This window comes from Microcebus murinus, chromosome 14 (assembly GCF_040939455.1).
Source record: "Microcebus murinus isolate Inina chromosome 14, M.murinus_Inina_mat1.0, whole genome shotgun sequence".
Classification (NCBI taxonomy): Eukaryota; Metazoa; Chordata; class Mammalia; order Primates; family Cheirogaleidae; genus Microcebus; species Microcebus murinus.
The window spans coordinates 51,207,715-51,234,787 of NC_134117.1; the positions used below are offsets into that span (position 1 = coordinate 51,207,715).

General features: G+C 36.9%; 1 protein-coding gene and 1 pseudogene across 3 annotated transcripts in view; one reads left to right on the forward strand and one right to left on the reverse strand.

The window, feature by feature from the left end:
• Positions 1–280: 280 nt before the first annotated feature.
• SLC25A16 (solute carrier family 25 member 16) overlaps positions 281–27,073 on the reverse strand; it is a 58,707-nt gene continuing 31,914 nt past the window's right edge. For 2 of the 3 annotated variants that reach the window (XM_076010047.1, XM_012762677.2), the window contains exons 5-9: positions 11,979–12,100; positions 11,671–11,737; positions 8,090–8,252; positions 4,268–4,336; positions 281–1,252 (exon numbers count right to left, since the gene is read on the reverse strand). In XM_076010047.1, the coding sequence (XP_075866162.1) occupies positions 1,096–1,252; positions 4,268–4,336; positions 8,090–8,252; positions 11,671–11,737; positions 11,979–12,100 (578 nt within the window). In that variant the 3' untranslated portion in view covers positions 281–1,095. Of the gene's footprint in view, positions 1,253–4,267; positions 4,337–8,089; positions 8,253–11,670; positions 11,738–11,978; positions 12,101–18,576; positions 19,267–27,073 lie in introns of those variants that run through there. The other variant, XM_076010048.1, reaches the window with a different exon arrangement.
• On the forward strand, positions 17,979–25,269 carry LOC109729423 (small ubiquitin-related modifier 1-like; annotated as a pseudogene).

Below are 27,073 nucleotides of genomic sequence, written 5' to 3' on the forward strand. Positions count from 1 at the left end.
TTTTCTTAATATAAATGATAACAAGTCAAATCATATTTTACATTGCTACTTGCTTATATTGCACTAAAATTATTTTACATGGAAGAACTAGTTGATGTATCATAACATAATACCTTAGAAACATTCTTTGATATTCACATCTACATTAATGGATATTTCACAGTCCACTTAGATAAATTCTCTAATATAAACCAAATCATTTAACAGAAACAAATCTATAGTGCTACTTTGTCTTTGAGAGCAAAGATATTTAGCATTTATTATTACTGCCTTTGGGAAATACATTGACTCTTAAAAACATTTGGAAATCACACATAGTACCTGGTAATAACATTTGAACAAAACCTGATCCATCCTTCTATCTTTCCTTCATTTATTTTAAAGATGGGGTCTCACTATGTTGCTCAGGATGGCCTCAAAATTCTAGGCTCAAGAGATCCTCCCATCTGAGCCTCCAGAGTAGCTGGAACTACAGTCACATGCCATCAAGCCATCACATCCAGCCTCTTCATTTATCTTTGTCTCTACATGGCTACCTTTTAAATACAACATTAATTTTATTTTAAAAATAAAGGACAAATGTATCCATTTATGTAGTAGAGCAGAATTATAAGAGAGATAATACTTCAATGCTGGCTGTTTTATAGAACTCAAACATTCAGTTCTCATCGTTCGGCTACAATATAACCAAGACTGCTTATTTTAATAATAAACAATGTTAGAGGTTTTTAAAAATCATGATTACAATAAAAACCTGGAACAGCATGATAAAGCTAATGGCAACCTCTTGAACCCCATTTTGAAGTTAGTTCTTCCAAATAAAACTTTAAAACAGTTTCAAATAACCTAATTATTTAGCAAGCATCAGTTTAGGAATATTTTTTCGGTGTTCTAAGGTATAATGTTTGGCATCAAAAAATATGGTAAGCACTTTTGATTTGTGAGTAAAAAAGAAAAAAAAATCAAGTACTAAAATACCAGTGGTTCCTGTAACAGGGTAAATATCCCTATTCAAGTAATGTTCACCCCATAATTAAATTATCATTTTATTTCTCCCCCTCAGAGTTTATTAAGGAAGACAAACCACGATTTTTTTTAGTTGAGGTGAAAAAACTGCTTCATAAGTTCGTATGTTGTAAAAGCCACCGCTTGAGAGGGGATGCAGCGAATGTAATTAAGAGATAAACCACGATATAATCCTTTTCGAATTCCATGGTGTCCATAGACATACTTCATAGTATCCCGCATGGTACTGAAAGACAATGATTAAATGATGACACATCAATGCCACTCATGAACACACAATTTCAGGATCCGCAATAGATAGCATTCTTTTTTTTTTTTTTTTGAGACACAGTCTCACTCTGTTGCCTGGGTTTAGAGTGCTGTGGCATCAGCCTAGCTCACAACAACCTCAAACTCCTGGGCTCAAGCGATCCTCCTGCCTCAGCCTCCCAAGTAGCTGGGACTACAGGCGTGCGCCACCATGCCCAGCTAATTTTTTCTATATATATTTTTAGTTGACCAATTAATTTCTTTCTATTTTTAGTACAGACAGGGTCTTGCTGGTTTCCAACTCCTGACCTTGAGCGATCCAACCACCACGGCTTCCCAGAGTGCTAGGATTATAGGCATGAGCCATGGTGCCCAATCTAGAAAGCATCCTTTTTTTTTTCCAGCATATATTATGGGGGTACAAATGTTAGGGTTACCTATAATGCCCATGCTCCCCCTCCCTCCTCGAGTCAGAGCTTCAAGCATGACCATCCCCCAAACGTTGCACATCTCACTTCTTATGTTTGTATATACCCATCCCCTCCCTCCCTCCTGCCCGACACCAGATAAATATTTTTCCTATATGTCCACTTAGGTGTTGATCCATTAATACCAATTTTCTGGTGAGTACATGTGGTGGTTGTTTTTCCATTCTTGAGATACTTCACTTAGTTGAATGGGTTCCAGCTCTATCCAGGATAATACAAGAGGTGCTATATCACCATTGTTTCTTAAAGCTGAATAGTACTCCATGGTATACATATACCATATTCTATTAATCAACTCATGTATTAATGGGCACCTGGGTTGTTTCCACACCTTTGCTATTATGAACTGTGCTGCTATAAACATTCGAGTGCAGCTGTCCCATTTGTAGAGTGTCATTTGATCTTTTGGGTAGATGCCCAGTAGTAGAATTGCTGGATCAAATGGTTGATCTACTTGTTAGATAGCATTCTTAAAAGAAACTAAAATGCTAATCTGTCATGAGGTTAGAGAAAAAAAAAATAATAATAATAATAAAAATGAAGCTTAAATGCCACCTTGAATGTCTTATAGAGGGCAAGTGTTAACAAGCTAACCTTTGCAAAATAAAACAGCAAGTCATTCCAAGCAAGTATAAGCATTATGCACACAATTTCAGGGTTCATTAATACAATATATTTTCTTTGTACTATGTCTATGATGTTTACTGACACTATTTCATACTAATATTTGAAATTCTGATGCAATCCTTTCAAAGGTTGTATGAGTAGTTGCCCTTTAACCTTTCATTATACCTCAGGTTCTTTCTGCTGTTGTTGATCTTGCTATCATTGTTTGTTTTTCGACAGGCAGCTGGAGTACAGTGGTCCAGTCACAGCTCACTACAACCTGTAATTCCTGGATTCAAGCAATCCTTCCACTTCAGCCTCCCAAAGTGTTGAGATTACACACATGAGCCACTGTGAGTGGCCACAGCTCAAGTTCTATATTATAAATATCAGGTGTTATAGGACTAACCCTTAAAGAACTGTCTTTCAGATTTTAGCAATGAAGACTTTCTCATTTCATAGTTGTTTCTTTCCTTTCAAACCAACATTCTGGGCTTTGCTTTTCCCTTTCAATAGGCAATCTGGGCTCAAATCTTCAAAAAATCTTTTGGGTGAACAAGGCAGAACAAACATTTTTGCTCTTCTGAGGGCAACAAATCACTACTGAAATAGAATGGCTGCAAATTTCTAGAGCTTATAGAAAATTCTAGAGCTGTGCTATACAATAACAGTGGCCAATAGTCACATGTGGCTACTGAGCACTTAAAATGTGGCAGTCCAAATTGAGATGTGCTGTGAGTGTAAAACACACCCTGGATTTAAAATGCTAAGTATTGCCGGGCGCGGTGGCTCACGCCTGTAATCCTAGCTCTCTGGGAGGCCGAGGCGGGCGGATTGCTTGAGGTCAGGAGTTCGAAACCAGCCTGAGCAAGAGCGAGACCCCGTCTCTACTATACATAGAAACAAATTAATTGGCCAACTAATATATATACAAAAAATTAGCCGGGCATGGTGGCGAATGCCCGTAGTCCCAGCTACTTGGGAGGCTGAGGCAGGAGTTTGAGGTTGAGCCAGGAGTTTGAGGTTGCTGTAAGCTAGGCTGACGCCACAGCACTCACTCTAGCCTGGGCAACAAAGCAAGACTCTGTCTCAAAAGAAAAAAAAAAAAAAAAAAAAAGAAAGAGTAAAATGCTAAGTATTAAAAAAAAAAATAAAGCAAAATATTGAAATGTTAAACTGATTATATTTTAGATATTTTAGTTTAAACAAAAAATACATTAAAACAATTTCACCTTTTTCTTTTTATACTTTTTAAAAATGTGGCTACCAAAAATTTTAATTGCACATGTAGTTCACATTATATTTCTATTTAATGAAGCTCCTCTTAAATAGAATGGAAATCGATGGAAACCTTATAAAGTTACCAAAGCATACTCTGGGGGATAAAATGGAGGATAATATAGACTATTGGTGAGACCAGAGTCCTCCCTCCCTCCCTCCTGACTTTACCTTTTCTTTTTTTTTAAAAAAAAAAAAAGTCTGGTCAAGGCTGGGCATGGTGGCTCACGCCTGTAACCCTAGCACTCTGTGAGGCCAGAGGCAAGAGGATTACTCAAGGTCAGGAGTTCGAAAGCAGCCTGAGCAAGAGCAAGACCCCATCTCTACTAAAAATAGAAAGAAATTAATTGGCCAATTAAAAATATATATAGAAAAAAATTAGCCAGGCATGTTGGCATGTGCCTGTAGTCCCAGCTACTCGGGAGGCTGAGGCAATAGGATCGCTAGAGCCCAGGAGTTTGAAGTTGCTCTGAGCTAGGCTGATGCCATGGCACTCTAGCCAGGGCAACAGAGTAAGACTCTGTCTCAAAAAAAAAGGCTGGTCAAATGAAGCAGTTCCCTACTGACTTTAAACATTACATTTCCCAAAGAAAATGAACAATGACATATGACAAACTTACAGGCACTTTTCAAATTCTGGCAGAGAAGCTCCTAATTGCATTCGCCGACGAGTTACATCAAATGGATAGCTAAAAGAAGAAAAAGACATAAAGACTTAAAAATTATTTTTACTTTTCTACTCAATGATTATTGAATACAAAGCCCTATATGCACTAGGAAATAATATGTTCTTATTTTTTTATTGTTTGGCTAATTTATAAGCACATGAAATAAAATCAATTAACAATGCAGAGGTCTTTGCTTATGGGACTCCCTCTGGTTAGAGGATTCTTCTCCCCCATCACCACAATATCAGGTTCTATTCATTCTTCAAAGCCAAATTAAATGCTACTTATAAAGAAATAAGCTGGGTTTTATTGATGTAATAAATAGGCGTTCTCAACTTTGGCACCATTGAAATTTTGGGCTGGAACATTCTTTAATGTGAGGAACTGTCCTGTGCATTATAGGATGTTTAAGTGATCCCGGGCATCTGCCCACCAGATGCCAGTGGCACTCCCCCAGTTGTAGCAACCAAAAATGGTTCCAGATATGAACAAATGTTCATTCACCCTGAGTTGAGAGCTACTTGAAGGCTATTCAGCAAGTCACCTCAAATATAGTAGACCAATACAAAACTTTTCTTAAGAGCTAAAATTTTAGAAAGTGAAAAAAAAAAAAAAAGAGCTAAAACTAATGATACATATAATTGTATTTTTTTTTTTTTTTTTTGAGACAGAGTCTCGCTTTGTTGCCCAGGCTAGAGTGAGTGCCGTGGCGTCAGCCTAGCTCACAGCAACCTCAAACTCCTGGGCTCGAGTGATCCTTCTGCCTCAGCCTCCCAAGTAGCTGGGACTACAGGCATGCGCCACCATGCCCGGCTAATTTTTTATATATATATCAGTTGGCCAATTAATTTCTTTCTATTTATAGTAGAGACGGGGTCTCGCTCAGGCTGGTTTTGAACTCCTGACCTTGAGCAATCCGCCCGCCTCGGCCTCCCAAGAGCTAGGATTACAGGCGTGAGCCACAGCGCCCGGCCCATATAATTGTATTTTGAGAGAGAAAATCATACTACAGAATTGCCTGAAATGAAATATGCAAAGGTAATCTCTTTTAGGAGTGGGATACAGGTGATTTTTAAGAATAATTTTTATTTTGCTAATATTAACCACTTGTGTTAATAATGTACATTATCTCATTCCATTTTCACAACAATTGCATTACTGTTATTCCAACATTAAGATAAAAAATGGAGTATTAGAGACATTCTCTAATGTCACAGTGCTTTTTACTTTTTGTTTAAAGTTCCCCATAGTATCTAATATATACATAAGTGATATATGATAAAAATAATGTTTTTATATACATTTAAATTTACTATGAAATAATTATGATAAAAAAACACCCAGTCACTAACCAAATGTCTTAAGAAATAACATTAGCAATAGTTGAAGCTCCCTATGCATTTCAATAGCATCTCCACAAATTATTTTTTAATGGGAGAGAAAAAAAAATGTTATGGGAGTAAAGTGACCAAGTATCTTCAACCTGAGGGATTGAGTTTCCAACCAGGACAAGATGTATATGGGTACAAGGAATTGATTAATAGAAAGGATAGAATGTAAGAAGACAAGGTGGCAAAGACCAGAACTAGAAAAATAATAGTGGGACAGAAAGAAAATTGCATTCTAGGCAATGTTCTCAAGTAAAAAAATGACAAGACTTAGTGACTCTTTGGATATGTACAATGTAAAAAATGACTTTAAGTTATCAGGACTAGTAGATTGGTAGTTATCAGTAACATGAAAGTTAGGAGCTGAGGATTGTCATAAAGAAGAAGACAAAGACTGGGCACAGCGGCTCACGCCTGTAATCCTAGCACTCTGGGAGGCCAAGGTGGACAGACTGCTCGAGGTCAGGAGTTCAAAAGAATCCTGAGTAAGAGCGAGACCCCATCTCTACTATAAATAGAAAGAAATTAATTGGCCAACTAATATATATAGAAAAAATTAGCCGGGCATGGTGGCACATGCCTGTAGTCCCAGCTACTCGGGAGGCTGAGGCAGAAGGATCGCTTGAGCCCAGGAGTTTGAGGTTGCTGTGAGCTAGGCTGACGCCACGGCACTCACTCTAGCCTGGGCAATAAAGTGAGACTCTGTCAAAAAAAAAAAAAAAAAAAGAAGGAAAGGAAAGGAAAGGGGAAGGGGAAGGGAAAGGGAAAGGGAAAGGGAAAGGGAAAGGGAAAGGGAAAGGGAAAGGGAAAGGGAAAGGAAAGGAAGGTAATATTTGAATTATTAAGTTTGACCTAATGGCAAAAGATCCAAGGGAAACATCCAAAAGCTTGCTAGAGATGTAATGGGGAGGCAGTAATGGAGATTTAAATAGAACTGGTTATCTTTAGAACAGTGACCCTTGATACCATGAAGACAGATGAGCTGTTCTAGATATTTATAGGAACAGTAGAAAACTAAAGTCTGGCTGGGCCTTAAAACATCCACACAGATAGGTAGGAAGATACTTGAAAAGAGAAGGTTCAGAAGGATGATCGCCTACAGAAGGCACTGTTACAGGAACCAAAGAACTAGAACAATTGGAAAGAGGATAAAAGAACTAAGAGGCCACTTAATTAAGGGGTCAATGGGTTTACAATACAGTTTAAGAAGAGAAGTGGGAAAGAGAAGGTAGATTTTTAAGGATATAGGTGTTAGGAGTAATTAGTGAAGACAGGGAAGCAATAAAAGCAAGAAAAGAATCAGAATAGCTGGAGGTGATCATGTCTCGGCAAATGAACAAAGTTTCACTGCCAAGTTTCCAAACGTAAACCACATTCCTTTTCTTCTTTACCTTCAATCTAGTATATGTCCCATCCACAAATACACTTAATCTGCTCTCACAAAAATAATCCTTAATTGTACAATCTAATGAAACCAGGCTTAACTAACTTTGACTTTTCCCACTGGATATTCTATCTTGAGTCTTTGTTGACACTACTACTTCCTTGTCTTCCTGTTTTTCAAGATTCTCATTTCTCAGTCACAGAAAGCTTTTCTTCTTCCTGTTCCTAAACAGTTCGTTTTTGGTAGTATTCTAGCCTCTTTTATCTCACTCTACTCCATCTCTTGGTATAAGGAAATTCTTTGAAGCCACTTTTCCAATTACAATATAGTATCAAATAATACCTTTGTCTATATTTCCACTTATCTCAACTCCACTGTATTGTTACTGTCTTAATAAGGAGATAACCTTGTTGAGGCAGCAACTTTGTTTTTATTTCAGTGATCCTCCCAATGCCTAGTACACTGTCTAGCACAAAGTAGATCCTTCAAGTAAATTCTTCAAGATTTAATGCAAGAGAAGTGTGTCTCCTTACACACACACTCTAAATGGTTCAAACTTCAGAAACTTCATGTAGGCAAATTCATGACAAAATATAAAGATTACATTTAGTGTGTTCTTTTTCTTTTAAATGAATCTACAGGAAATTGGGTGAATTTAGTTTAATCTGGTCAATTTGGCATGTAATTGCTATTATTTCTTTCTTTCTCTCTTAAGGGATGAGGGTCTCACTATGTTTCCCAATCTGGCCTTGAACTCCTAGGCACAGGTTATCGTCTCATGTTGGTAGGACTACAGGTGCACACCATTGCACCTGTAATTATTTATAATATGCTTACAGTGCAGGCACACCTGAAAAACTGTATTAAATTAATACTTATATTTTGTAAGGGATCTTATGTTTTATTAATCTATTTTAGAAGAAATAAAATGATTAACCAATGCTGAAAAATCAGGATTGGGTAACTGTAATTTGATTGAATTAAATTGACAAAGAAACTTACGATATTGTCTGTGCTATTGCTCCAGCAACACCACCACAAAATAAGTTTATGTGAGTTTTCAAAACTAAGACATTAGGATTGTCTGATGATGGTCTGCCAAGAAGGGTAGGAGCATGGGAAAGCCCAACACTCTTTAAGGTACCAAAAGTAAAAAATGAAACACCTGAAAAACAAAATATAAATTCACCATGATGCTTAACAGAGCATGAGCTGAGAAAAAGACACCATTCTTACACAATAAACGCATTTCCTAACTTCCAGTGTTTGGCTTAATATAAGACAAAAAGAGTTAGTTAATGTTTGTAAAAGATGACAAAATTACCACCTATAAAAAATTATAGTATTGGTTTCACACACTATTATAGTTCAGTGCACTGAAGGAGGCAGTAGTGAATATAATGCCACCTTATATATGAGCAAAATTAAACAGTTCTCCAAGGTTTCACATGAGTGAAAATTAAATCCATGATTAATAATTATATGTAAATATGGCAATTACATTTAAAATAATAATGATGGTGATAATGTAAGATAGAGGCAAAAAAAATTCAGAAGTAACAAAGCATTGTTATTTTAACTCAGTGTCTAATTTTGCCTTCAAGGAAGAATTATGAGAATAAGAAATGTTCATATAGGACACATAGAATCTAATAAATATAGTATGCAGTTAGAGCTTGCTAAACATTACATGATTTTAATAGAACTATTAAGGTTGTATATTATTAAATTAGAAAAAGAATTCAGGCATTCCTATCAACTAACTAAGCATTACTTAAGATACTAAATTGAAAGATCATATTTTAAAAGATACCTGATGCTTCAGAACAAATAAGTACTAACAAATATCCAGTCCAGGATAATACCTCAATATATACATTTGTTCTTTATGAAAAAATTCTTATTATAGTATTTTGAGATGATATACAATTTTAGAATATTCATATACTTTTATATTTGGAGAATCTAATCTAAAGTCTTAAATACAGAATAAGTTCATGAAAAGGAAATTCACAGCAAATTAAACATGAGTAGAAACAAACTACAAATACTTAAATGATGTGGAATGGTATTAAGTGTAATATGACAGAATTAATAATAATGATGTTAGTGAAAAATATTCAAATACATGAAAAATATTTGGGAAATGGGGAAAATTAAGAAAAAAATTTGTATATATAACTATGTAAAAAATATATTTTAAAAACTAAAAACTGGCCAGGTGTGGTGGCTCATGCCTGTAATCCTAGCACTCTGGGAGGCCGAGGCGGGAGGACCACTCAATGTCAGGTGTTCGAAAACACCCTGAGCAAGAGCGAGACCCCATCTCTACTATAAATAGAAACAAATTAATTGGCCAACTAATATATATAGGAAAAATTAGCCGGGCATGGTGGCACATGCCTGTAGTCCCAGCTACTCGGGAGGCTGAGGCAGGAGGATCGCTTGAGCCCAGGAGTTTGAGGTTGCTGTGAGCTAGGCTGACGCCATGGCACTCACTCTAGCCTGGGCAACAAAGCGAGACTCTGTCTCAATAAAAAAACAACAACAACAAAAAAAAAACTGTTTTTAGAAGTGGAAGAATTTGAGTAAAAAAAAAGGAAGATAATAACTGTTGGCAAAGATATGGAAAAATTAGAACCCTCCTATACTTCTGGTGGGAATGTATTATGATGCAGTTGCTAGGAAAAGGGTTTGGCAGTTCCTCAAAATGTTAAACAGTTACCATTTGACCTAGCAATTCCACTCCTAGAAATATATCCAAGAGAAATGAAAACATACATCCACACAAAAACTTGTACATAAATGTTCACAGCAGCATTATTTATATTAGCCAAAAAGTAGAACAACCCAAATATCTGTCAACTACTGAACAAATAAACAAAATGTGGCATATTCATATAATGGAATACCATTTGGCCATAAAAAGAAATAGAAGTACTGATACATGCTACAATATGGGTGAACTTTAAAACATTATGCTAAGTGAAAAAAGTCACAAAAGACCACATATAATATGACTCCTTTTATATGAAATGTCTAGAATAGGCAAATCTATATAGAGGGAAAGATCAGTGGTTACTTAGGACTGGGGGATGATCGTTAAAGGTACAGAGTTTCTTTGGGGGATAATAAAAATGTTCTCAAATTGGTTGTGTTGAAATTTGTACGACTCTGTGAATATATGAAAAACCATTTAATTATACACTTATAGGAATAAATTATATGATATGTGAATTATATCTCAATAAAGCTGTAACCCAAAAAAAATAGAATTTTTGTTCATTAAAAGACACTACAAAGAAATGAAAAAGCCAAGCCATAAACAAGAGAAAGATATTTTCAACATATAAATAGCAAGCGATAGATAATGAAATTATATAAATATAAATCAATAAGAAAAAGACAAACACCTCAGTAGAAAAGTAGGTCAAACACATAAGTAGGTACTATACAGAAAATATAATTGGTAAATAAACATATTAAAAGGTGCTCAACCTTATTAGTAATGACAGAAATGTAAAATAAGACCTTATAAGTTACTTTTTTTCTTTCTTTTGAGATGTTATCACACTATATTGCCCTGACTAGTCATGAACTCCTGAGCCCAATCAATCCTCCCACTTCAGCCTTCAGAGTAGCTGGGATGACAGACACAAGCCAGCATACAGGCTTATAAATTACTTTTTATATCTAATAAAATTCACAAAAATTTAAAAGTTCAGCTAATACCAATGATTATTATTAAGCACTGCTGACAGAATTATAAATGGATGCAACCACTTTCAATCAATTTGATCTTATCTAATAAAACTGGATATACATTAAACTTACAACCTAGTAAATCTACTACTAGGTATATACTCTAGAAAAACTCCTGAAGCAAGATAGACATACAATTGGAAAAACGAATGAACAGTTATATACAACACAAATAAATCTTTAAAATATGATGAATCCAAGAAACAAAAAATAATGATATTTTCATACCACGGAACAATACTTAACAATTAAAAAGAACAAATTACTGATATGCAAAACTAGAATGAATTGCCAGGGAATTATGCTAAGTGAAAAAAGTTAATCTCAAAAGGGCATAGAGCACAGACACCATTTACAAAAAAACTTTTTTTTTTTTTTTTTTTTTTAGGCAGAGTCTTACTCTGTTGCCCGGGCTAGAGTGCTGTGGCATCAGCCTAGCTCATAGCAACCTCAAACTCCTGGGCTCAAGCATTCCTTCTGCCTCAGTCTTCCAAGTAGCTGGGACTATAGGCATGCACTACCATGCCCGGCTAATTTTTTTCTATTTTTAGTTGTTTAGCTAATTTCTTTCTATTTATAGTAGAGATAGGGTCTTGCTCTTGCTCAGGCTGGTCTCGAACTCCTGAGCTCAAGCAATCCCCCCCTACCGCCGGCCTCACAGAGTGCTAGGATTACAGATGTGAGCCACCTCGCCCGGCCTCTTCATCATTTCTTAGTTAACAGTACTTTGCCAATAGTATCTTTTCATGTTAACATTTCAGAAGAAAATGGTGACATGTTTTAAGCACACAAATTAGGATTTGGGCAAATTTGAAACATACCAGCGTATGGAGCCATTCCTAATATAGTGGGCATCAGGCCTCTGTAAAATCCAAGGAAACCACCTTCCTTTTTAGTGAAAGAAAATTAGAAGAGAGATTACATTATGCTCACTATGATAAACATCAAAGAATAAAACCACACATAATAATAAAAAAATTGTCCTAGGACATACACTGTAAGTACATAGGTATACTTTCATAATTATTATCAAATAATTATAAATAAAAGAATTATTTAGGTAACATACAAAATATTTTCCTAAATATAAAAGGATATGCTATAGATAAGAAAGATAAATATTGAATACCTTTGCATAAATTGTTTTGAATGCATGAATAATTCCTGTATAGGTGTGTTCCCCTTTCACCTGGAATGCTAGGCGTACCCTAACCATGTCAAGAGGGTAGGTACAGATAACTGCTGTCATACCTGAAAAGAAAGTAGAAACTTATAGGTAAAATAAATTTTTGACACATATACATATATGTATATATATAAATGTTTCCTATTATTAGTCCTCTAAATATTATACCAATGATGAAAACCCAACAAAATCACAGGTGATATAAACGATAGAATTTGATAGTATTATACTACAATATCATAAACTGGAAAACCACCGAGGAAGCGAAGGGTTTGTAAAAACCTTTCCAAGTTTTTCTCACTGTGAAGTTATCTTTTTAGCACCAAAATAGTACAGCATAAGTGAATCATGAGGTTCTCCAAAAATTTATTCTACTTTACTTGTCTATATCCACTTAAGATATCAGAAAGAAACTAGAGTAGTCTGTCCTTATCTGTGGGTTCTTCATCCACAGATTCAACCAACTGCAGATGGAAAATGTAGTTAGGTCTATTACTCTTGTGTTTGTACTGAACATGTACAGACTTTTTTTGCCATTATATTCCTTACACAATATAGTATAACAAGTATTTACATAGAATTTACATTGTATTAGGTATTATAAGTAATCTAGAAATGATTTAAAGAATATAGGATGATGTGTATAGATTATATGCAAAACTATGCCATTTTATATAAGGGACTTGAGCAATCGTGGATTATAGCACAGGGGAGTGGGGGGTGCTATAACAATTCCCCATGGATACCAAGGAATGACTTATACTATCTCCTCGACATAGGCAAGATGTTTCACCTTTTACTTATTTTCTTTAATCCTAAAATGGAGAGATGCTTTACCTAATGAAACATAAAGAATTTGTTATTTTAATTTCTATTTTTTAAATAATAAATTTATAAATTATAGCTATATATATTTACAAGGTATAAAGCAATGTTATGATTTATGAATATAATATGGGATAATTAAAACAAACTAATTATCATATCCATCACCTTGAATGGAATCCTTATAAAAATAAAGACACTTTTTAAAAAAAACTTCAGAGCAATCATCATTTTCCTTTTAGAATTTAGGTTAATTTGTTATTTACTAAGCACAATAAAAATACAAATATCTAAGGTCACACAAACAATCTGTTTTAGGGATAAAATTTCCTGATGATAAGCAAATGTACTATTAAGTACTAAATTTTCACAAACACATGATTTCTTTTTTGTTTGTTTGCTTAGTTGGTTTATATATTTTTTTTAGCATATTATGGGGGTACAAATGTTAAGGTTATTCATATTTCCCTTGCTCCTCCACCCCGAGAACATATGATTTCAAATTCGACAAACTATCCAACTGAATTGCTTGGGGTTTCTTTTGTTTTTCGGTTTTTTTGAGAGACAGTCTCGATCTGTTTCCTAGGTTAGAGTGTACTGGCACAAGTGTAGCTCACAGCAACCTCAAGCTCCTTCCTGGGCTGAAGCAATCCTCTTGCCTCAGCTTCCCCAGTAGCTAGGACTACAGACACATGCCACACATCTGGCTAATTTTTTAATTTTTTGTAGACACAGGGTATGGCTATGTGGTTCAGGCCGGTCTCAAACTCCTGAGCTCATGTGAATCTCCTGCCAGGGCTTGCCAAAGTACTAGGTTACAGGCATAAGCCGCCTAGCCCAGCTGAGATTGTTTTTTTTTTTTTTTTTTTTTTGGAGACAGAGTCTCACTCTGTTACCTGAGCTATAATGCCCTGGCATCAGCCTAACTCACAGCAACCTCCAACTCCTGGGCTCCAGCGATCCTTCTGCCTCAGACTCTCAAGTAGCTGGGACTACAAGCATGTGCCACCATGCCCCGATAATTCTTTTCTATATATTTTTAGTTGTCCAATTAATTTCTTTCTATTTTTAGTAGAGAAGGGGGTCTGGGTCTTGTTCAGGCTGGTTTCGAACTCCTGACCTGAGCAATCCGCTCACCTCGTCTCCCAGAGTGCTAGGATTATAGGAGTGAGCCACCACGCCTGGGCTTTACTTAAAAAATAAAATCTTTTTTCAAGTACCTTTAATAAAAGGTACTTTTGGCCGGGCGCAGTGGCTCACACCTGTAATCCAAGCACTCTGGGAGGCCGAGGCGGGTGGATTGCTCAAGGTCAGGAGTTCAAAACCAGCCTGAGCAAGAGGGAGACACCATCTCTACTAGAAATAGAAAGAAATTAATTGGCCAACTAATATATATAGAAAAAATTAGCCGGGCATGGTGGCGCATGCCTGTAGTCCCAGCTACTCAGGAGGCTGAGGCAGTAGGATCACTTGAGCCCAGGAGTTTGAGGTTGCTGTGAGCTAGGCTGATGCCAGGGCACTCACTCTAGCCTGGGCAACAAAGCAAGACACTGTCTCAAAAAAAAAAAAAAAAAGTACTTTAAAAGTACCTTTAAAAAAGTACTTTAAAGTACCTTTAAAAAAGACTTTAGGCAAGAGTGGTGGCTCACGCCTGTAATCCTAGCACTCTGGGAGGCCGAGGCAGGCGGATTGCTTGAGGTCAGGAGTTCGAAACCAGCCTGAGCACGAGCGAGACTCTGTCTCTAATATAAATAGAAAGAAATTAATTGGCCAACTAATATATATATATAAAATTAGCCGGGCATGGTGGCGTATGCCTGTAGTCCCAGCTACTCGGGAGGCTGAGGCAACAGGATCGCTTGAGCCCAGGAGTTTGAGGTTGCTGTGAGCTAGGCTGACGCCAGGGCACTCACGCTAGCCTAGGCAACAAAGTGAGACTCTGTCTCAAAAAAAAAAAAAAAAAAAGACTTTAAAGTACTTTTTTCAAGTCTATTCAGTGTAGGAAGTAAGAAAATATAGACAAGTAAAATTTTAATACATATAGTCATGCTCTAGTAATAACTACCTAAATTTATAATCTTTCAACTCTTTTATACGTTTTCATTTACATACATGTATACACACTTAAAACTTATGGTAATAATGTATTTCTATTTTGTAGCCAATTCTCTACATTATATTGTGAACATCTCTCCATGTGAGAAAAACATTTTCCAGTAAAGAAATGTTCAACACATATAAACTACTTATTGAATATTTGCCACCCAATGTTGTTAAATACATTATATTTTAGCATATCACTTTCAAGTTAAAATGTCAAAAACAAACCAGCCTGAGCAAGAGCGAGACCCCGTCTCTACTATAAATAGAAAGAAATTAATTGGCCAACTGATATATATATAAAAAATTAGCCGGGCATGGTGGCACATGCCTGTAGTCCCAGCTACTCGGGAGGCTGAGGCAGAAGGATCGCTCGAGCCCAGGAGTTTGAGGTTGCTGTGAGCTAGGCTGACGCCACGGCACTCACTCTAGCCTGGACAACAAAGCGAGACTCTGTCTCAAAAAAAAAAAAAAAAAAAAAAAAAAATGTCAAAAACAAAACACTAACATTAACAACTGTTTTAAGGAATGTTATATGATGATACATTAAGGCATAAATTATTTTGGCCTATGATTTTTAAAAGAATGATAACAGCAAAAAGTGATGTAAAATTTTCAGTGTGAGATTATGATTAAGCTACATTTTATAAAAATACCGTGTGTAAAATGGCAATAATCCTGGATTAGATCTCTTCAGGAGGGATTGATAAACTATACAGTCAAACTTTAAAATTTACACATAAAGTCACTTGACTACTGCCACTAAGAACTACTTCTCTTAACATACACAGCTTTTAGGCCACAGATTTGAAGGTCTTAATATTAAGTTGGTTTGATGAATTAATCAGTTGGCACTTACGAACAAATTTATTACCTTGCCATCTTTACATTTTTCAGAGTTATCATGAAAACTTCTGGAGTACTTTATAAATTCTTTTTTTTTTCTTTCTTTTTTTTTTTTAGACAGAGCCTCACTCTATTGCCCAGGCTAGAGTGCTGTGGCGTCAGCCTAGTTCACAGCAACCTCTAACTCCTGGGCTCAAGCGATCCTTCTGCCTCAGCTTCCTGAGTAGCTAGGACTACAGGCATGCGCCACCATGCCTGGCTAATTTTTTTATATATATGTCTATTTTCAGTTGGCCAATTAATTTCTTTCTATTTTTAGTAAAGACGAGGTCTCACTTTTGCTCAGGCTGGTTTCAAGCTCCTGACCTTGAGCGAACCTCCCACCTCGTCTTCCCAGAGTGCTTAGGACTACAGGCGTGAGCCACCCTGCGGGCCCTGATCTATTTGTTTTCAAACTGCTCATTTTCAAATTATTAATGTAATTGTTTTCTATCTTTTGATATTCAAACCAGCTACATGTGGCAGTCAAAGCAGTGACTTTTCTAAATAACCTCCTTTAAGCTGAGTCAAAACTGGTATAGTACAAATGTGGTGTTCTTTACATGTGGAGACAAAGTTAGGCAATAATACTAAAGGTATAGCAAATACCTTATTAACCAGGTATTTATAAAACTGCATATTTTGTAGGTTGGCTTAATTATTGCAGCTCCTGGTGAAGGTTTTTCAAGGGGCATTTTTAGAAAACAAAATTAGTCAAGATTATCCATATACTAGTTCCATCTTTACTGAAATAATTCATCTTAAGAAATTTAACATATGTAAAACATAATCGAAAAGCTGATCATTGTGAGGCCTAATCATGTTGACACAATCTGAGAAAACATCAGATTTTGCTAGGATTTTCCCAAGTCTTTTCTATCCATTTTGTTTTAAAACTTCTGTAAATTTTTACAACTGTCATATTTTTTTCTTGTTCCTAATCTGGATCACTTTGGTCTTGCCTCTCTCATTTGTTCTCTCTGACTCCATCTATCTCTTATTTCCTTCTCCCAAGTTCCAAACTTCCTGGTTGCTTTTTTACTGGCTCCAAGTGGTTTAATAGGAAATAACTGTGTGAATTAACAAAGAAGTCAAAATGATAAATTGGTAAAAAACAAGTGTATCTGGAAATTTGTAAAGGTAAAGGAGGCATTAACTCACAAGTTGCAAGAACATGACAAATCGGACTGATGAACTAGCATTCTCTAATTGTACATCGGAGAATGCTAAAAATAATGCCAATAATTACTGGAATGCTAAACTCACGATCTAGTTTTACAGCTATTCAACCAGTTTATTTCACCATGTTTTTATTTTAATTAACTAATTTTTGAGATAGGGTCTTGCTCTGTCACCTAGACTGGAATGCAGTGGTGTGATCACAGCTCACTGCAGCCTCAAATTCCTGGGCTGAAGCAATCTTCTTGCCTCAGTCTCCCAAGTAGCTAGGACTACAGGTGTGTGCCACCATGGTTGGCTAATTTTTTTAGAGACAGGGCCCCATGCTGTTCTCCAATTCCTGGCCTCAAAGAATATTCCCACCTCAGCCTTCCAAAGTGCTGGGATTATAGGCATGAGCCACCACACCTGACCAGTCAACCTCTTAAAAACATTTTTCTCTTCCTAGCACTCTTGGAGACCCAGGCGGGCGGATCGCTCAAGGTCAGGAGTTCAAAACCAGCCTGAGCAAGAGTGAGACCCCACCTCTACTAAAATAGAAACAAATTAATTGGCCAACTAAAAATATATAGGAAAAAAAAAATTAGCCAGGCATGGTGGCGCATGCCTATAGTCCCAGCTACTTGGGAGGCTGAGGCAGTAGGATAACTTGAGCCCAGGAATTGGAGGTTGCTGTGAACTAGGCTGACACCATGGCACTCACTATAGCCCAGGCAACAAAGTGAGACTTTGTCTCAAAAAATAAAAAATAAAAACAAAAACAAAAACATTTTTCTCTATTTCTGGAGTCCCAGCTTTGTAGGGGTAGGGGTGAAGTATGCAGGTAGTCTGCCTATGAAGTAATCCGGCACTAGCATTATTTTCTTGGTTTGACAACTTTTCTCATTTCAGCTAATTTATTTTTTATTGCTTTATTATTAAACTATTTTTGACTTACTGTCAAAATTGGTCAAAATGGTCAAAAGAGGTTAAGAGTATGGACTGTAGGGTATACCTCCTTAGTTCAAATCAGACTCTACTACTAACTAGCTATATGATCAAGTTACTTAACCTAGGTTTCAGTTTCATTATCTGTAAAAGAGGCATCATAATAAGTAGGTATTCAAGTTAGACTTTTATGAAGATTCAACGAGTTAATATATATAAATTCCTAAAATAATTCCTGGTACATAGTAAAGGTTTGAACCTTTCTTTGAGAACTAAATCATTTGTTTTTTCTTCTTACCAAAATCCCCTTCCTCCTTACCTCTCTCCTGCATATCAATACTCAGGAATTTGAATAAAAAGGGAGGCACACTCAGAAAATTATTATAATAGAAAGGAATAAGTAAGGAAGTGGGAATTCAGCTTCACTGCTAGTCAACAGACTGACAAACATACCAGTCATTCAGAGGGCGACTGGGAATTTCAATTGATAAAGCTACTCTCTCTCATTTGGGACCTTTTTCTCCACTCACACACTCATTATTCTACCTAGCACTGCTTTATAGAAAGGTTAAAAAAAAAAAAAAAGCTATCAGGGAGCAAATAAAAGAAATTAGAAACAGCTTACCTTAAATAATGGTGGTGACAGCTTTCCTCTTCCCCCATTTTACAACTACAATCCAATACAAAGAGAAGAATAAATATCTTCACCTATCAGGAAGCACTGAGACTCAATCAAGCTGAGATGTGCTCTCAATTTTTGTGTATGTGTAAAACTCTTCTCTTTCCCTCTTCTGACTCAAGAAACTGAAGACTTAATAATGAATCCAAACCAAGTGACTATTTTTCTCTAAATTCTCATCCTCTTACATTCTTTATATAAAATCCCAGGAATTGTGGAAAACTTAAAAACATACTTTAACCAGGAATTATATTTTGTTAATTTGGGAAGCTTAGAAGAGCCTGACATTGCCTTCCATAATCTACACAGCATGCTCGCTGTATGCTTAAACAAAACAATAAAGACAAAAACCTCTGGCTATAAATTATGTTTCTAACCACACTACCAAAGACAAAGATAACCCTCGATCACTAAAGCTTGAGACCATATTCAGAAAGCACGGTAAATATGAATTGTTTATTCTGCTACAGAAAAAAGCCTTCCAAGTAGCTGAGATTACAGGTGCAGGTCACCTTCCCAGCTATAAAGGACTTCATAGAAAAGGAATGAACCTTATGAGAAAGAGAGAGTAAAGGGAAAAGAGGAATAAATATTAGAAATTGCAGAGAGACAGATTTGTAAACCCCAGAGCGAGGTTCTGCCTACCCGTGGCCGCTGCTGTGCGGAGACCCCCGGGCGAAGCCACCGTCGCCATGTCTGACTGACCAGGAGGCAAAACCTTCAACTGAGGACTTGGGGGATGAGAAGGAAGGAGAATACATTAAACTTAAAGTCATTGGACAGGATAGCAGTGAGATTCACTTCAAAGTGAAAATGACAACACATCTCAAGAAACTCAAAGAATCATACTGTCAAAGACAGGGAATTCCAATGAATTCACTCAGGTTTCTCTTTGAAGGTCAGAGAATTGCTGATAATCATACTCCAAAAAACTGGGAATGGAGGAAGAAGATGTGATTGAAGTTTATCAGGAACAAACGGGGGGGGGGGGGCTCATTCAACAGTTTAGATATTCTTTTAATTTTTTTCTTTTCCCTCAATCCTTTTTTATTTTTAAAAATAGTTCTTTTGTAATGTGGTGTTCAAAACGGAATTGAAAACTGGCACCCCATCTCTTTAAAACATCTGGTAATTTGAATTCTAGTGCTCATTATTCATTATTGTTTGTTTTCATTGTGCTGATTTTTGGTGATCAAGCCTCAGTCCCCTTCATATTGCCCACTCCTTTTTTTTTTTTTTTTTTTTTTTTTGAGACAGAGTCTCGCTTGTTGCCCAGGCTATAGTGAGTGCCGTGGCGTCAGCTTAGCTCACAGCAACCTCAAACTCCTGGGCTCAAGTAATCCTTCTGCCTCAGCCTCCCGAGTAGCTGGGACTACAGGCATGTGCCACCATGCCCGGCTAATTTTTATATATATATATCAGTTGGCCAATTAATTTCTTTCTATTTTATAGTAGAGATGGGGTCTCGCTCGTGCTCAGGCTGGTTTCGAACTCCTGACCTCGAGCAATCCGCCCGCCTCGGCCTCCCAGAGTGCTAGGATTACAGGCGTGAGCCACTGCGCCCAGCCTTGCCCACTCCTTTTTAAAAAGTACATGTGTGTTGGCCGGGCGCTGTGGCTCACGCCTGTAATCCTAGCTCTTGGGAGGCCGAGGCGGGCGGATTGCTCAAGGTCAGGAGTTCAAAACCAGCCTGAGCAAGAGCGAGACCCCGTCTCTACTATAAATAGAAAGAAATTAATTGGCCAACTGATATATATATAAAAAAAAAATTAGCCGGGCATGGTGGCGCATGCCTGTAGTCCCAGCTACTTGGGAGGCTGAGGCAGAAGGATCACTCGAGCCCAGGAGTTTGAGGTTGCTGTGAGCTAGGCTGACGCCACGGCACTCACTCTAGCCTGGGCAACAAAGCGAGACTCTGTCTCAAAAAAAAAAAAAAAAAAAAAAAAAAAAAGTACATGTGTGCACAGAGAGGCCACCGTTTTCAGGACTGTGCATTTTCAGGCTTGTGATAAATAAGATCGACCAATGCAGGTGTTCATAATGACTTTACAATTGGCCCTGAAGTTCTAGCATGTGATTGCTTCACTCCTGGACTGTGACTTTCAGTGGGAGATGGAAGTTTTTCAGAGAACTGAACTGTGGAAAAATGACCTTTCCTTAACATGAAGCTACTTTTCAAATTTGAGGGTCTGGACCAAAAGAAGAGGAATATCCAGTTGGAGTCAAGCTGACAGAAAAGGTGAGAGTAATGAATAACTCCAAAGATGGCTTCACTGAAGAGAAGGCATTTTAAAGATTTTTTAAAAATCTTGTGAGAAGATCCCAGAAAAGTTCTAATTTTCATTAGCAATTAATAAAGTTATTCATGCAGAAGTGTATACAATAGAACACTGCTCTTTTTTATTTTATTTGTACTTTTTGGCCTGGGAATATGGGTTTTGAATGGACATTGTCTGTACCAGCTTCATTAAAATAAACAATATTTGTAAAAAAAAAAAAAGAAAGAAAGAAAGAAAGAAATTGCATAATACAGGTTTGGAGTAGATGAGCATTAACAGACTCTCATCAATTCATCCTCTTCCCAACTGCTCAAACAATATGGAAGTAGATTTGAATTTTCAAACATGGCTTCTCTCCCAACACACCACCCTCCATTCCCATCTGAGGTTACCATGGTGGGAGCAGCATCCAGAATCCATGTATGTATCCAAAGAGATTGCAGTTTGATAAAAATATACAGATTCTAAATACATGCTTTAGACAAAGGAAGGACTCCATGTATCACAAATATAAAAGTTAAGCCACAAAGCTAAATAAATTGGCCTGGAGATTTTCAAGCAAGTTCAATTCTATTGCACCTTGTCCTTCAGAAGTATTAGTTATAAATAACCAATATACAACAGTCTATAGTTGTGTGCAACATCTGATGAGTGTGATAACTAAAATCTTGCTCTCAGAGAAGGTTCTAGAGGAAAGATAATTCAGTTATGACACCCACAAGCAACAACTGCAACATTATTACGCAAAGGAATAACTGTGTGTGACTACAGATGCCTTTTGTACAGTATTCTCATGTGGAAATCATACATCTCTGGTAACTCTACAATGTAGGTCAAAGAGCCAAAGGACTAGAGAGCAGAGGTCTGAGTGTCACAACACTTCTGCACCCCCCACACACAAATCAAGACTCAAATTCTACTAATTGTAACTTAAGTTCTGATTTTTTAAAATTCAAGCGTTGGGCTGGGTGCAGTGGCTCACTTCTGTAATCCTAGCTCTCTGGGAGGCTGAGGCAGGCGGATTGCTCAAGGTCAGGAGTTCAAAACCACCCTCAGCAAGAGCGAGACCCCATCTCTACTAGAAATAGAAAGAAATTAATTGGCCAACTAATATATATAGAAAAAATTAGCCGGGCATGGTGGCGCATGCCTGTAGTCCCAGCTATTCGGGAGGCTGAGGCAGAAGGATTGCTTGAGCCCAGGAATTTGAGGTTGCTGTGAGCTAGGGTGATGCCACAGTACTCACTCTAGCCTGGGCAACAAAGTGAGACTCTGTCTCAAAAAAAAAAAAAAAAAAGTAGTTGATCCCAGGCATGGCAATTCATATCTGTACTCCTGCTTACTTGGTAGGCAAAGGTGAGAGGATCACTTGAGCCCAGGAGTTCAAGGCTGCAGTGAGTTATGATCACACTACTGTACTCCAGCCTAGGCAACAGAGAAAGAGCCTGTCTCTAGGAAAAAAAGAAAAAGAAAAAAAAGTATTTGGGAAAGGTTCCTCCAAGCCTCCTTGAGATTCTCAAAAGTGCTCTGTTCTAATAATCACCAGACTATATAGCATACATTCTGGCTGCTGATATCTGGCTTCCACTGTGAATGGCTGTTGCCTTTGCTATACCATTTGTAAAATACTTTTATTATCACTTCTGTTTACAAAATTTTCCGTGTGTTACAAATGAGACAAAAAGAAGAATAACAAACTCAGATGGCTGGCTTAATAGCATGCAACAAGTCACTGGCATGTAAGGTTTAATAACATTCCCTCATTATTTATAGAAGACCTCAGATCTTACAGAATGTTTTCATAAAAATGAGAGAGAGAGAGAGAGAGAGAGAGAGAGAGAGAGAGAGAGAGAGAGAGAGAGAGAGAGAGAGAGAGAGAGAGATGGATGGATGAGTTACAGAGGCTTTGGGTGATCTGCCCATGGTCAAAGGGCGCTGAGTAATGGAGGCCAGCCAGGATCCCAGCAAGTGTTGTGTCCATTCAAACCACCCAGCGTTGGACCAGAACACCAAACAGGAGTAGACCAGGGAGGGTAAGAAGCAGAACTCAGCTTATAACTTCTAGTTTCTAACACCTTCCTTCTTTTTTCTCTTTTCTTTATCTTGTCACCCTTAGTTCCATGGGAACTGGCAGAAGCAGATGGATTTCAGATAATTGAAACATATGTAAGGAAAGAAAACCTTCCTCAAATATACAAACCTTGATTCTCAGTCTGTACATTTTCCTTTTTCTGGCCAACTGAGATTCAGCATGTACTGGATTGTAGTTGTAGGATGAGGGAAAAGCTCAAAGTTTTAAAAAGCTTCAAAATAAGCTCTACTGAAATAATCATAAAAAACACCACTTTAAAAAAAAAAAACACCACTTTTTACTTTGGCAAATGTAGAATTTCTAAAGTTACATTTAGAGGCCACCAAAAGTACCAGAGTAAATATACCAGACATAAATAAAATTAATCAGAACATTCATTTCAACTTTTAAATCATAAGAATAAAATTTAAATTGTAATTACTTAAACACAGTAATTAAAAAAACTATTAGTGGTAGCACTAGCCATATCTGTAATAGCTAGAATTTTAAAAAGCTTTTGTCTTTATAAATTAAAATTTGTAATTGAAATTCCTCTTATTATTTTCTAATATAAAACTTGAAACCTTGATGTTAATTGTGTTTAACTTCAGAAGAATGAAACTAGAAATACCATTTAAATGAACATGCAATCAATAATCAAATGCCATGAAAAGGAAATAATAAAAGCCTTCAGAATTAAACTCATATTCATAATCCTACTCCATCTTTCCTATAACATTCAAAGAAAAGATTTTGACTGGTCACTTGTAAAAAATGTTTAGAGACAAAAAATTAAAAAGTGATGTAAAATATCATAAATTTTAAGATTCAGAAACTTATTGAAATGTCCTTTTTGTAAAATGAGGATAATTATAGCACTTTCATCACAGTATTGTTCTGTGAACTACATGTCAAGTGTCCAAAGATTGCATGTCAAAAGCTCAAGTCTGTGTAGGGTACACAACAAGGAATAATTAGCTAATGCTACTTCCCCATACCATCACACCAGTGTAAAATACTGAAATATATGTATACTAGTTGTGCTATATAGTCTGAACATTTGTGTCCTCCAAAAAATACCTATGTTGAAACCTAATCCCCAACGCAACAGTATTAAGAAGTGAGTCCTTTAAATTAGGTCATGGGGATAGAACTCTCATGGATGGAATCAGTGCCCTTATAACAGAGCCCACAGAGGGCTAGTTTACCACTTCAACAATGTGAGGACACATAAGACACCATCTAAGAGTAAAGGGCCCTCATCAGACACAGAACCTGCCAACACCCTGATCTTGAACTTCCCAGCCCCAAGAATGACAACCAATAAATTTATGTTGTTTATAAGTTACCCAGTCTATAGTAATTTGTTATAGTAGCTCTGGGGTATGGGACGAACCTTCGGCCTCTGGGCCCTATGGGGCCCTCCAGATACCCAAGTGTGGCCCCTCGACCAAATCCGAACTTCATAGAACAAATCCCTTTATTAAAAGGATTTTTTCTGTAAAGTTTGGATTCAGTCAAAAGGCTGCACTTAAGGATCCAGAAGGCCACATGTGCCCCCAAGACCACAGGTTCCCCACCCCCTAATTCCACAGTTGAATTACTAAGAATTTTGAATATTATTCCTGATTATTTCTACTACTTATTAAACCTGTGTCAGCCAGCCAGAAGTTAAGACATTTGAATAAACATGGGACATGGCAAAACCGCAGACAGGGAAAGGTAGATCAGGCTATGGCTCTAGGTGGAATGTAAAACTAAAGAGTCACTAGTAGTTTCAGAGTCTGAAGTAGTGTCCGAAAAGTCCCTAATACCTATTATCCAAGACCATGTCTTTCATCTCAACAACTAGAAAAGATGATTACCTAGGGTCACAGTGTCTGTAACATCTATCCAAAAGGTTTGTTCCCATTTGGGGTGTAACTGCTCAACATCTGTCCCCATTCCTCTCTCTACCACACCACATGTGTAGACCTCAAGGGCTCTAGTTCTACTAGAACACTTACCTGTACATACTGAACATCAGGGGCCAATTGCTCAGAAAGACAAGATAATCTAGATGCTCTGACCATCCCCACACTTTTATCTTTGTCACTGCTAATATCTACCTAGGGATGATAATCTTGGTTACAGATACCTGACATCACCATGCAGTATGTCACACAATGACCAAAACAATGAATAGAAAAATTGATTAAAATCCTACAAATCTTGTGATAATCACAACAATTAGGATTTTCACATATAACCTTCTAATCATCTTATTTCAGCAGCCATCTGCAGAAGTAAATACTGTTAACATGTTGGTATATAACCTTAGAGCCTTACAGATACTTTTTCTATGAATATTTATTCATAGGTATGTGTTTATATCTTTTATTTATTTGTTTATTTTTCCCGAGACAGAGTCTCACTCTCTTGCCTGGGCTAGAGTACCGTGGCATCAGCCTAGCTCACAGCAACCTCCAACTCCTGGGCTCAAGCAATCCTCCTGCCTCAGCCTCCCAGGTAGCTGGGACTACAGGCATGAGCCACTATGCCCACCTAACTTTTTATATTTTTAGTTGTTTGGCTAATTTCTTTCTATTTATAGTAGAGACGGGGTCTCACTCTTGCTTAGGCTGGTCTCGGACTCCTGAGGTCAAGCAATCCTCCCGCCTTGGCCTCCCAGAGTGCTAGGATTATAAGCATGAACAACCGCGCCTGGCCCCTTTTATTTATTTTTTTTTATTTCTTCTTTTTTTTTTTTTTTTGAGATAGGATCTATCTCTGTCACCCAGGCTGGAGAATACACTGTCACAATCATAGCTCACTACAGCCTCAAACTTCCTGGACTCAAGCAGTCCTCCCAGCTCAGCCTCCCAAGTATATGGGACTACAGGAACACATTGCCATGCCCAGCTATATTTTTTATTATTTTTGCTAGTGATGGTCTTCAACTCCTGGGCTCAAGAAATCCTCCAACCTTGGCCTCCCAAAGTACTGGGATTATAGGCTGCCAGAGTACTGGGATTACAGGTTTGAATCACTGTGCTTAGCCTGTGTTTATTTTTTTTATTTTTAAATTTTTGAGATAAGGTCTTGCTCTGTTTCTCGGGCAAGAGTGTAGTGACATGATTATAGCTCACTTCAACCTCAAATTCCTGGCCTCCAGCAATTCTCCTGCCTCAGCCTCTCCAGTAGCTGAGACTATAAACATGCATTACTATGCTGTGTTTAATTTTCAAGAAACAAAACATGATATATAATATTGTACACTTTTTGTAATTTGCTTTCTTTCTACTTATGATGTAAATGTCTTTCATTGTCATTTAAAAATATAATTCTACAAAAACATATTAATGGATGTGTATAATTCAAATATAGAGATTTTTTCATCCCTCTTCTATTGTATACATTTAAATTACCTTTCAATTTAATAAACAAAAGTACAATGAACATCTTTGGGACTAAATAGCACTGTAAGTATATCCTTACTTCTCTTAAATGAATTCACTGAATATTGCATATGACAGAAATGGTAAATAAAATTGAGAAAAAGCAGAAGACTACAGCAAGAGGATGACTTGAGCTCAGGAATTAAAGGCTAGCCTGGGCAACATAGCAAGACATCATTTCTTAAAAATAAAAAAAATCAGGAAAAAGGATAAATTACTGAAAAAGTGACATCTTCACAATGGACTAGTCATTTGAGAAAAAAAGGTTTTTCCTCATATCAGAAAGGTAATGTGTTTACCCAATTCTTAAAACTATAAAAGAAAGAAAGAAAAAAAAAAAGTAATGTGTATGTGAAAGTTCATCATGGTTATGAACTGCAAAAGGATATGGAAAAAAATGTATTCAATGTGTACCTCATTCTTTATAAAAATAAATATGGGATCACTATACCAAAAACGTTTTAGCAGAAAACATGATTAAATGTCTTTCTCTTAGAAAAGGAGGGCATTTCTAAACACAACAAAAAATTTAGAAGTAACAGGGGAAATGACAAACACATTTGGCCATATAAAACTTCTGAATTGAGGAAAAAAAACTTTTGGATAATTTTTTTTTAAAAAATCAAGGCTGTGCAAGGTGGTTCACACCTGTATCC